Source organism: Muscardinus avellanarius, assembly GCF_963383645.1.
Source record: "Muscardinus avellanarius genome assembly, chromosome: 14".
NCBI lineage: Eukaryota > Metazoa > Chordata > Mammalia > Rodentia > Gliridae > Muscardinus > Muscardinus avellanarius.
In genome coordinates, this window is record NC_137800.1 from 42,634,606 (window position 1) to 42,647,347 (window position 12,742).

General features: G+C 34.9%; 1 protein-coding gene across 1 annotated transcript in view; it reads left to right on the forward strand.

Annotated features, from left to right (window-relative positions):
* The window catches only part of MSR1 (macrophage scavenger receptor 1), a gene marked incomplete at both ends in the record, with an annotated part of 78,813 nt that extends 66,403 nt beyond the window's left edge, over positions 1–12,410 (forward strand). Inside the window, one exon of the mRNA XM_080709879.1 lies at positions 12,277–12,410. Within this exon, the coding sequence (XP_080566005.1) occupies positions 12,277–12,410 (134 nt within the window). The remainder of the gene's footprint in view (positions 1–12,276) is intronic.
* Between the last annotated feature and the right edge of the window lie 332 nt (positions 12,411–12,742).

Genomic DNA, 12,742 nt, shown 5'->3' on the forward strand with positions numbered 1-12,742 from the left:
TGAGTTCAGCCAAACACTGAAAGAGAAATGACATGTGTTTTCTCTAATATGCCTAAATTAGGGACTATTACAATTAACAGAGGGACTCCAGATAATGGAGGGGAAACTTCAGTGAAGCTGAAATGAAAGGGTAGGATATGAAGAAGGCTGAGGTTGATTAGTGGAAGAGCTACATCCAAATATGTGTAAAAGTATGAATGTAGTAGCATGGTCAACCTGGACACTCATTGTTGGGAGAGGGCAAGAGGAAGGGGGAGAACGAGAGGGCACCAAGCACATTCTGAATGTATGCCATTTTCAATATGATTCACATGATTCACATAAAATTTTTTAATAAAAGAAATTGAAGACCTTGGATGATAGAAAGATCTCCCTTGCTCATGGATAGGCAGATAAATATCATCAAAATGGCCATTGTGCCAAAAGTGATCTACAGATGCAATGCGATTCCTGTCAACATACCAACAACATTCTTCATAGACCTAGAAAAATCAGTCATGAATTTTATATGGAGAAAGAAAAGATTCAGAATAGCCAAACCAATTTTCAGCAATAAGAACAATGTAGGAGGTATGACAATTGCTGACTTCAAATTATACTATAGAGCAATAGTAGTAAAAACAACATGATATTAGCACAACAACAGGCATACAGACCAATGAAATAGAATAGAAGATAGAGAAACAAACCCACACACCTGTAGTCAATTGATCTTTGACAAAGGGGCCAAACTCATACACTGGAAGAAAAAAAAAACAAAAAAAAAAAACCCAAAAAACAGCCTTTTCAACAAATGCTGCTGGGATAACTGTCTACCCATTTGTAGAAAGATAGAACTAAATACTTACCACTCACCATGCACAGGAATCAACTAGAGATGGAACAAAGACTTAGAAATTAGACCAAAGACTGTGAAGAAAAATATTTTTTGAAAAATAAATTTTGTGATCTGCTTCATTGGATATTATATTTTAAGAGACAAGCTTACATCATAAGCTGCTTTGGGATTAGACATGGTGAACAACCTTTTTGTGGAAAACTATTTAGACTATTTCTTATTTTTCCATTTTATGGTTTTACCTGAGAGTTGGAAAAAATAATTTTGAATACAGAATAAAGACAGAAAAAGATACTTAGAAATATAAGTGAATGGGTAGGAGAGTAACAGAAAAACTCGTATTTGAGTTTTAATTATTTATTATTCTCATAAAATAAAAAGAATCAGATTAATATTATACTATACATAATTTCCAAAATTGCAACAGAAAGAGAAAATTTTAAATTATCCCACTTGTAGAATTATTCCATTACATAAAGAACACACTTTTCTGGACACAGTGTTCTCCTCTCCACCCACCACACATACACACATGCTTTTTTTTTCTTGTTTTAAAATAGCAAACCTGGCTTACAGGAGATAATCCTTGTTAGCTTTAGGAACAATTAGTTTTGCAGCTGCAAGCAAAATGATTTATTGGAATAAAGCTTAAAGCACGCTCCTTTAAATAGGTTCTTTCATTTGGATGCACCTTTTGCATAAGGTAGAATGTTCTTTCTTTTTCTTGAGAAGACAAAAACCAGTTAAATTAAGGAAGCCCTGAGCAGGATCTGGTATTTATCTTGTGCAAGCAGGGAAGGAAGAGGAGTCATTTCTCTTTTCTATGCAGGCTTTCCCCACGTCTTGCTCCCTGGTATCTCTGTAGCAAACTTGGTTGAGCTCTATCAGACAAGCTCCTATCTCTAGGACTTTGTTGAGATATATATCCGGGCCTGTCTCAATTCTGGTGAGGGAGAGACGAGCTGGGCTAGGAGTAGCTTTTCATCTTCTCCTAAATTTTAGAGAGCTGAATTCCAAACCCAATAATAGAAACAAAAGAAAATTCTAAACATTAAGTGCCCCCTTTTATTCAACCCTAATTGACTATTCTTTGCTTTTATATGACCACCTTCAGGTTCTATAATCAATTTTCTAGTGGAATTTTCAAAAAATGCAAGGATAAACAGAGGATCTCTGAACTATTCTTTAGTGAAAGGGAGTAAAAAATAATCCCATTAATAAATAAAATATAGCAGTGGATCAGAACTCAAAACTTGCAAACAGCTTTATCAACATTAAATGTTTTAAAGTATAAATCTTTGCATATTGGCTATTATAGAAGAAAATGTTTATCCTATAGAATTTGTAATATATCTATTTTGTTATTATGAGAATGTCTTTGTGTCTTTTTTGTTAAAGGACTTGTTTAAACTTAAACCACCATTTTGTAATCTGGTAGGGATTTACATTTTTTTGTAAAGTTAGCATCTCTTAAGAGAATGCAGGTGCTGACCCCCTCCCAACCTCCTCTGTAGCTGACCAAAAAGAATGTGAAGCTGTGACTTCCACCAATAGGAGTTTAGCACAGGAGGAGCATTGCATCAGGGATATAAAAGACTCACCTGGATTTTTATGAGGTGAGCTCTCTCCCATATTCATGGGTGCCCTCTTTTGAAAAAATGCAAAATTGCCTTGTAGACCAAGTTTTGACCATGTGTCTTATCTTAACACCACAAAATATCACATTATGATAATAAAGATAGTTCTAAGTATGGAATCACATTACTTATCAAGTGCTTACTATATGTTCTCCTTTAGGGTTCACAGCATTTGTGAGAAAGAGATATTGTAGCACCTATTTTTTTTTTTTTTTACATTAGTACTAGGGGTTGAACCCATGGGCATTATATCACCAAGCTATAGCCCTAGCCTTTTTAAACTTTTGTTTTGAAATAAGGACTTGCTAGGTTCTCAGAGTCTTGCTAAATTGCTAAGGCTGTTCTCAAACCTTCAAGATCTTCCTGTCTCAGTCTCCCAGGTACTGAAATTACAGGTGTACACCACCACTCCCAATACACTCCCAATGCAACACCACTATAATTTTTCATAAAGTGTGACTAGTAGAGATCACAAAACTTCCCAAATTTGCATAACCATTTGGATGACAAGGGGAGTGTGTGTCAGTTTTTGTCTTAACCTGTCTCTCATTCCACATTCTTTTTCACTAGACAAAACATTCTTATAAACTATTGATCACTTATTTTTTTTACAGAGCTTGTTTCTTTGGAATCTTGAAGTTCTAGAATACTAAAGGCAAATGAAATCTCAGAACTATTGTATTCCTTTTATTTTGCATATGATAAAATAGAGAGAAAATAAATGGCTTCTACAAAACTAGGGTCCAAGTCATTGTTCAGTCCACCCATGTATCTTTATTCAGAATTCAATGGCATTTCCAACTCTGATTCGATACAGAATGTGTTTTCTCAGAGAAGATCTTCAAAATGTGGTATCTGAGAAATATACCAAGTTCATGGTACTCCAGAGGCCATGGACAGCACTTTGAATATTTCTTTAGAAACACAAAATCAGCCCACTTGCCCCAAAATGTAAAGCATTATAGAGGTGCATAAGTAGATAGATGATAGATGGCATAGATAAATGCTACATACATAGGAATAGATGAGATAATAAGATCAATAGACAAGTATAGATATTAGAGGAAAAAATATCTAAAATACACATGTCAATTTTACATAAGTTTCTATTGAGTTGAAAAAGTTATGAGGCAAAAATACAACAATGACAGCAGCAATAATTTAAAAATCCTTGAAAACTGTTATAACAAAATTTTCTTTATTTTTAGGTTTATGCAAGGATAAAATTTTATGAATTTTATGTTACCTTTGCATTATTTTTTTAATGCAAAAAGCAATTTGGAATGCAATGGAAAACATGTATTAAATAAAAATTTCCCTTAGGCTCCATAGTCCTGAATATATTAATATAAAAATAAAACAAATCTTGGGAAATTATTTCTATAACTCAGTTTGGGCATCTGTGTAGCCAATAAATATCACTAAGTTTTAAGTAGTACTATGCTTGGCTCTATTCTCTGGTATTTTGAGAAAATCTTACACCCTTTCGGAGTCTTAGTTTATTTATGTATGAAATAGAGATAACTGGCATTACTTTGCAAGGTTATTATAAAATGTAAATGTAGAGATACGTGTGTGTGTGTGTGTGTGTGTGTGTGTGTGTGTGTGTGTATTTTGTGGTACTGGGTATGGAACCAAGTAGCATTCTACCTCCAAGGTATGCCCCCAGCCCTATTTTTTATTCTTTATTTTGAAACAGGGTCTCACTAAGTTGCAAAGGACTTCACTAAGCAGCTGAGGCTAACTGCAAACCTTGATCCTATGACATGTCTCCGCCTCTCAAATGCTGGGATTACAAATGTGTGCCACCACACCCAGCTAGTATTATATTTTAAAATCCCTAGCATGTTATCATATACAAAACACTCAAAACACATTCTCCATGTCTGAATTTTTTCCATGTAGCAGGAGATAGAGTTACCCAAAGTACTGAATATACATTACATTTATATGTCTACAGTGAAAAAAGTAGCAGAATAGGAATACGAGATTCTAGATGCAAATATCAATTTTACCACATGTGCCTTTTAGTACCTCATCTGCCAGAACATTAGTCCCCAGGAAGGAGAATAGATCTTTGTTTAGTTCATTCATTTAGGCACTGAAAGCAGATTTGTGTTGTGACTGAATCTAAAAAGTCAGGGGAGGTGGTTGCAGTAAATCACTGATTTAGGACACTGGCTCTGAACAGAATAGGGCAGGAATGCTTTGTAACCTTGGGCAAAGTTGCTCATTCTATTTGATTTTCAGTTACTGTAAGAACAAATCAGTACAATAATAGCACTTAATTTTTAAAGATTATTTGAGGATTTATTGAGATAATAGGTCAAATGTACACTGACTGCTTCCTGCCATGAGGTAAATCCTTTAGAGAAAGCTTAATTTTTAACTTTTTATTTTTTTCCATTGGTACATTGTATTTCTACAACATAATAGGGTAAAAGACTTGTGTGGACATTAGATCCTACCCAATTCCCACCCCATTCCCTCCCCATCACTCCTTCCCATGCTTGGCTTAGTGGTTGACTTCAATATGTTTAAGTAAATCTTGTGCTTTAGAGAATTTCCTTTTCCCCTCCACCATCTTCTCATTTAGGTTGTCTTGTTTGCTCCTCTATAGAATTACCTTTTCATCTAGAGTTCCTTCTGTGACCCATTTCTTCTTAGCTTTCACATAATAGGGAAAGCATCTGATTATTTTTAACTGACTTTTCTCGCTTAACATAATGTCCTCCAGTTCCATCCATTTCCCTGAAAATGATGTAATTGTGTGTTTTTTATGGCTGAGTAATTCCATTGTGTACATATCCCATAGTTTTTTAATCCATTCATCTGTTGATGGACATCTTGGCTGGTTCTATAGTTTGGCTATTGTGAATTGTGCAGCTATGAACATAGATAGACATGCATTAGTTTGGTAGTTTGGTATCCTTACTTTTGGGTATATACCCAGAAGAGGCATTGCTGGATCAAATGGTAGATTTATTCCCATTTTTCTGAGGATTCTCCATACTGTTTTCCACAGTGGTTGGACTAATTTGCAATCCCACCAACAATGTTTTAGAGTTCCCATTTCTCTGCATCCTCACCAGCATATCTTGTTGTTTGTGTTTTGAATGATTGCCATTCTATTTGGGGTTAGGTGAAATTTCAGGGTAGTTTTATTTGCATCTCTCTGATTGCCAATGATGTTGAGCTTTTTTTCATGCATTTATTGGCCATTTGGATTTCTTCTTTTGTGAAGTGTCTGCTCAGTTTGCTTTCCCATTTTTTATTGAATTACTTTGTTTTTGTGTTGAATTTCTTAAGTTCTCTGTATATTCTAGATATTATTCCTCTATCGGAGGTGTAGGTGGCAAAAATCTTCTCCTATTATGTTGGCTCTTGATTTATGTTCTTGAAAATTTCCTTTGCTGTGCAGAAGCTCTTCAATTTCATGCAATTCCATGTATTGACTCACCTTTTAGTTTGTTGTGCCTTTGGAGTCTTGTTGAGAAAGTTTTTAATCTGTGCCTATGTGTTGCAGTGTTGGACCTATGCCTTCTTCAAGGAACCTCAACGTCTCAGGCCTAATTTCCAATGTCTTTGATCCATCTTGAGTTGACTCTTGTGCAGGGTGAGAAAGTGGGATTAATTTCCAATTTTCTGCATGTGGTTAACCAGTTTTGCCAACACCATTTGTTGAACAGGCTATCTTTTTAGCAGTGTATGTTTTTGGCCCCTTTGTTATAAATCAATTGGCTGTAAGTGTGTGGACTTGTTTCTGGGTCTTCTATTCTGCTCCATTGGTCTATGTATATGTTTTTGTGCCAGTACCATGCTGTTTTTCTTAAAATAGATTTGTAGTATAGCTTAAAGTTGGGTATTGTGATTCCTCCTGCATGGTTTTTGTTACTGAGAAATACTTTGGCTATTCTGGGTTTTTTGTTGTTCCAAATGAATTTAAGAACTGATTTTTCTGTCTGTGAGGAATAATCTTGGTAATTTGATGGGCACTGTGTTAAACCTGTAGAACACTTTTGGAAGTATGGACATTTTAATGATATCTATTCTGCCTATCAACATGGAATATCTTTCCATCTTCTAAGATCTTCTATTTCTTTTTTCAGAAATGTTACAAATTTTCTTTGTAGAGGTCCTTTACCTCCTTGGTTAAGTTTATTCTTAAGTATTTTATTTTTTGTGGGAAATCCTGAGTGGAAGTATTTTATGGATTTATTTTTCAGTGTATTTATGGTTGTTTTACAGAAAAGCTTCTGATTTTTTGAGATTGATTTTGTATCCAGACACTTTGCTGAATTTGTTGATCAGTTCTATAAGCATTTTGGTAGAGTTTGTTGGGTTTTCTAAATATAGATTCATGTCTTCTGAAAATAGTGAAAGTTTGAGTTCTTTTTTTCCCTATTTGTACTCCTTTGATTTCCTTTTCTAGCCTTATTGCTCACTAGTGTCTCTTTTACTATATCGAAGAGAAGTGATAATGGTCATTTTTGTCTTGTTTCTGTTTTTAGGGGGAATTCTCGAAGATTTTCCGCATTTAATATGATGTTGGCTCTGGGCTTTTTGTAGATTGCCTTTATGATGTTGAGATATGTTCCTTCTATTCCAATTCTCTGTAGTGCTTTTGTCATAAATGGGTGTTAGATTTTATCAAATTCTTTTTCAGCATCTATTGAAATGATCATGTTGTTTTTGTGTTTTATTCTGTTTATATGATAAATTACATGGATTGATTTTCATATGTTGAGCCAACCTTGCATCCCTGGGATGAACCCTACCTGGTAATGGTGTATGATTTTCTTTATGTGGTTTTGAACATGTGTTGCTCATATTTTGTTTAGTAGTTTTGCATCCAAGTTCATCAGAGGTATAGGCCTGTAGTTTTCCTTCCTTGAACTGTCTTAATCCAGTATTGGTATTAGTGTGATGTTAGCTTCATAGAATATATTTGGGAGAGTCCTACTTTTTTATCTCATGAAATAGTTTGAGGAGTATTGGGGTTAGCTTTCCTATAAAGGATTTATAGAATTCAGTTAGAAAAACATCTTATCTTGGGCTTTTCTTTGATGGTAAACTCTTACTTGCTGTTTCAATCTCTTTGATTGCTATTGGTTGGCTTAAATATTCTATATCTTCTTGACTCAGTTTGGGAAGGTTGTATTTATCCAGAAAGTTGTCAGTTTCCTCCAGATTTTCCATTTTGTTGGAGTATAGTTTTTCGAAGTAGTTTCTGATAATCCTTTGATTTCTACACTGTCGGTAGTAATGTCTCCTTTTTCATCTCTTAACTTCAAAATTTGGTTTGATTCTCTTTTGTTTAGTTAGGTTGGCTAGTGCTTTATCTATTTTGTTAATTTTTTCAAGAAACTGGATTTGGTTTTGTTGATTTTCTCTATTTTTTTTAATTAAAAATACTTTAATTCTACTTTGTTAATTTCTGCTCTTATTTTTAATAATTTTCTGTCTTCTATTGTCTTTGGGGTTAGATTGTTCCTGTTTTTCAAGGGCTTTGCTGGGTAGGAAATTTTTGGCTGGAAGTTGTTTTTGTTCAGAGTTTGGAATATGTTACTCCAAGCCCTCTGGCTTTCATGACTTGGTTTGGGAAGTCTGGACTGATTCTAATTGGTCTCCCTCTGAATGTCACTTGACCTTTTATTTTTGTTGTCTTTACGATTCTCTCCTTGGCTTCTACCTTAGTCATTTTTACTATTATGTGGCATGGGAACCTTTTCTCTGATCTTGTCAAAAGGGAGTTCTATAAGTTTCCTGAACCTGTGTATTGACCTTTTGCTCTGTTTGGAATTTTTTCCGCTATTACTTCTTTGAAGAGATTATTGATTCCTTTGGTTTCACCTTCTTTTCCCTCCTCTATTTCGATTATTCTTAGGTTAGCTCTCTTAAAATGGGCCCATATTTCTTCAATGTCCAATTCCTGCTGTTGATTTTTTTTCTAAGTTATAAACTATATGTTTATTTTTTGGGTAATCATCTTCTAAGAGCAAGATTCTATTCTCCATGTGGTCTAATCAATTGTTTATAGATTGTATTAATGCTTTTACTTCAATGATTATATCCTTTATTTCTTTCAGACTCTCTCTAAATTTCTTTCAAAAGTCCTGTATTATTTCTACAATTACATTCCTGATTTGATCTTCTGGAGATCTCTGCATTTCTGTGTTATCAGGTTTTGATATTGTGGGGTTGTGGGAGCTCATTGCTCCATTGTTGTTCCTCCTTCCCATGATTTCAGAAATTTGTGCCTTTTATGGATTCTTCTCCAGGTCACCAGGACTTCACTTACGGTGCTCTGGATCCCTGGAGTTTGTGGTAATCTCCAGGGCCTTTACTGGCTTGTATCGTTAAGTCTCAGACCTAGGGAGTTAGCCGAGTCTGCACGAGACACTGGGGGCACCGGGCTGGGCATTTTCCCACGGGGAGCTATGTCCAGGGCATGGTATCCCTGCCACCCCTACTTCTTCATTAAGTTGAACTGCAAGTTCTCAGACCCAGGGAGTTTATCAAAGCTGTGCTAGTCCCTGTGGGTGCAGCGCTGGGATTTTTCCTGTATGGGCTGCAATTTCACTTATGTTTTTGTTGCATGCTGGTCTGAAGCTCTCAAGGGCATGGTGAACTCACCTCAGCTGCTGGTAATATGGTGCTACTACCAGGCTCTCTGCTGTGAGGCTGGTTTCTTTCTTTTCTGCTTTCGTGCTCTGTTCTGAATCCCTGTAGGGCAAGATGAGCTTGGCCACTGGAAGTTTTAGATGGTCTTTGTGCTGAAAGAACTGCTAAATTACAATCAACTGATCCACTGGTGCTCACTTCAGCTCCTTGTTTACCTTTTCCTCTCTGGAGCCTGGTACTGCAAGATGGCACCGGCACAGCACCCACCTGCCACAAGGCGGGCAGGTTTCTTTCCTGATCTCTGGTTGTTCTTCTAGTCTTATTTTTCTCTGTCTCTTGTATTTATAGGTTTATTTCTCTACTGATAGTGTTTTCTGGCTATGTAAAACATTGATTTTGTGGCAATAGACAACGAGTGTTAGCAGGACTTGTAAACGGTGCTTTTCTTGATTGCCATCTTCCCAGAAGTCTGAGCTTAAATTTTCATTGCTAACAAAATGCTCTTGATATTTTAGCATTCATTAATTGCTTTACTACAGTTTCTAAACATGTGTGTTCTGTGTCAGTTCATGAATTGACTTAGCAATCTCTTTCACATGTTGTCACTGCTGGACGAATGCTTCAGCAAATGGGAAGATGTTCCTTTTCAATTCCCTTTTCTCGAATTGTAAACATTCTGCATGGCTGAGATCAGAATCCAATGATTAGGATCTACAAAATATAGAGCAAAAACCTCACACTAGCCTGGGGACAGAGGCCATGGGACGAATTCATTCTCATAATCTCAGAGGAATGACAGAATCATGACTTTTACTAATTTTCCCTTCTGTTTATTTATACAGTAAATCGTCTATACATGTAACACATACATGTGTTTTTGTGTATGTTACTGGGTATTGAAACCAGGTATATTCTCACTCTAGGCTATACTCTCCACCCTATTTTATTTTTATTTTGTAACATGTTCTAAATAAGTTGGGGGGTGGGTCTCACTAAGTTGCCAAGGCTGACTGCAAATCTGTGACCTGTCTAATGTCTCAGCCTCCCAAGTACTGAGATAGCAGGTGTGCACCACTATGGCTGGACAATTTTTTAAATGTTCCACCGACTCCCTTCTAGATCAGCTTGGAAGAAGCCTTACTGTGTATATACAAATGTTATTGTTCACTTATATTTATAGGAACCCTTTAGAACTTTCTAAAATGTTTTTATAAGATTTTATATACTTAGATGGAAATATATACACACACCACTCACACAAACACACACTCACAGATGCAGCTGATCATCAGTTTTTGGTGGCATTAACTGCTCTTGAAAACTCATCAGGAGGTTTGAAACTTTACAATTTTATATACTTAGCAAAATACACGCAGTGTATTTAGAAACCCACATATACACACATATATATGTATATATGTATATATTATATATATAAAGTGATTTTAAATAAATGCACTAAATAGCTTTAAATGAATAGCTTCATTTTTTATATAATGAGTGGCTATACACACACACACACACACACACACACACACACACACACAGCAAAACCTAATGAAGCCATTTATTTCAAAGTTTTTCAAAGGTTGTTTCAAAATATCTTAAGCTTAAAGGAAAATAATATGCTTAAAACATCTCTAGAGAGTATCAGAAAAACATTTCCAAACATTTATTTTTTAAATTATCTTTTCCTAGTATGTCTAGGTCAACAATCTCACTGCTTTAATTCCAAAGAACTAACCACAAACTTAGATAAAAGAAGAATTATTTACTCATAGATTTTGGAGATTTGGAGTTTAGTCCATGTGAGGCTGAGATCTGCAGATCTGAGGATTTGATAGCAGGAAGCAGAGAGAGGGAGAGAGAAAACCTCTGTTCTCATATCATGGAGGCCAGAAGCAAGACAGCAAGAAAGGAAGGGGATTCAAAGAGAAGAATACAGTTAGGGACCATCTTTCACTACACCTGCCTAAGATTACCACCTAGTAAATCCATTATAATGGATTTATTCATTGATGAGATGATGACAATTCTTATGACTTCATTATATCAATTCTGGACATTGATATATGAGCTTTTCAGGGAACATTTTCTATCTAACCATAACAAGTGTTTTTTGTTTGTTTGTTTGTTTGTTGTTTTTTTTTAAATAAAACATTGTCAGCTGGGTGTTGTGGAACACCCTTGTAATCCCAGTACTTGGGAAGCTGAGACAGGAGGATCACAGTTTCTCAGGCAGCCTCATCTACTTTTGAGGTCCTCTGCAATTTAGTGAGATCCTGTTTTAAATAAAAAATAAAAATGGGGCTGGGAGTGTTGCTAGGAGGTAGAATACCCCTGAGCTCAATCCCCAGTTATGCAAAAAAAATTGTTTTCTTATTGATAAAATGGTGTTTTAACTTCCCTAGTAGCAATCAAGCTTGTTCATTTATTTTGTTACATTTCTATTAGATAGCTAAATGCAAACAACCATTATTTTTCCTATAAAGTACCCAAGAAAGAGCTCAAAGAGAGTGTGTATTAGCTCTGCCACTTTCTGTTGTTGTTGTTTGCTTATATATGCAGTTATTAATTTTCTCAATCCATAGTTTCTTTACAGGACAGTTTATAAATCATTTACTGATTGGGTTAGTGTCTGTTTAATTAAAATTAGATGGCATGTTTGGTAAAATGGGCACACGTACATTGAAATATACTGGAAGATAAGAAAGGAATAAAGATGCTTCTTATAAAATCCTTTTGCCTGTAGTCATTACAGTTCAGATATTCCCACAAGACTTTTTAAAATCCAAGTACCCTTAGATGATCAGGTAATTACATATATCCATTGTAATTAAAGCTTATTTCCTTATTTTTAGATTAACAACAAAACTCATTATGTCCTTAGGGAAAAAAATATCTATTCTTTAATCTATGATTTCACAAAATTATGTAGATTTCTTTATTATAGCTCTTATTACTTTAAAATTTTAGTAGTTTGTATGTTGGCCTAAGTATATAGTTTCCTAAATTAGGGATTCATTTATGAATCTTTCTCTGAGAGAGCTAAGAACTCACATGTAGATAAGGACTGCTATGCTTGTATTTACTTAGTGAATAAGTTAATGACTTTGTTCCACTCAAACATAAATACTTAGCCATACTTACTAATATAGTTATATATGATCTTTGCAGGTACTGGTCCAATATGGCTGGATGCAGTATATTGCTTTGGGAGAGAATCATCTATTGAAGAGTGTAAAATCAAGCAATGGGGCGTGAGAGCCTGTACACACTCTGAAGATGCTGGAGTCACCTGCACTTTATAATGCATCATACCTTCATTTATGAAGTCATTACAGTAAAATAATTTTATTACCTTGTTCAATTAAATGCAATTTTTATGAATATTCAAGGTTTAAGAATATTGTTCAAAAAAGAGGAATATTTCTAAATTGCTGGGTAAATATACTGGACACTGCGATACTTACTATATATCTATATTTAAAAATTGTTAACCTCTCCCAGTTTTTAATGGGATTTCCTAATATGATTTATATATTTAAATAAGTCTCTTAAAGTTTGAGGCTAATTTGTGATGTAGTCACCACAAAATTATATTTTTTTGCTATTTTTGTCTTCATTGTAATTTATTTAGTTG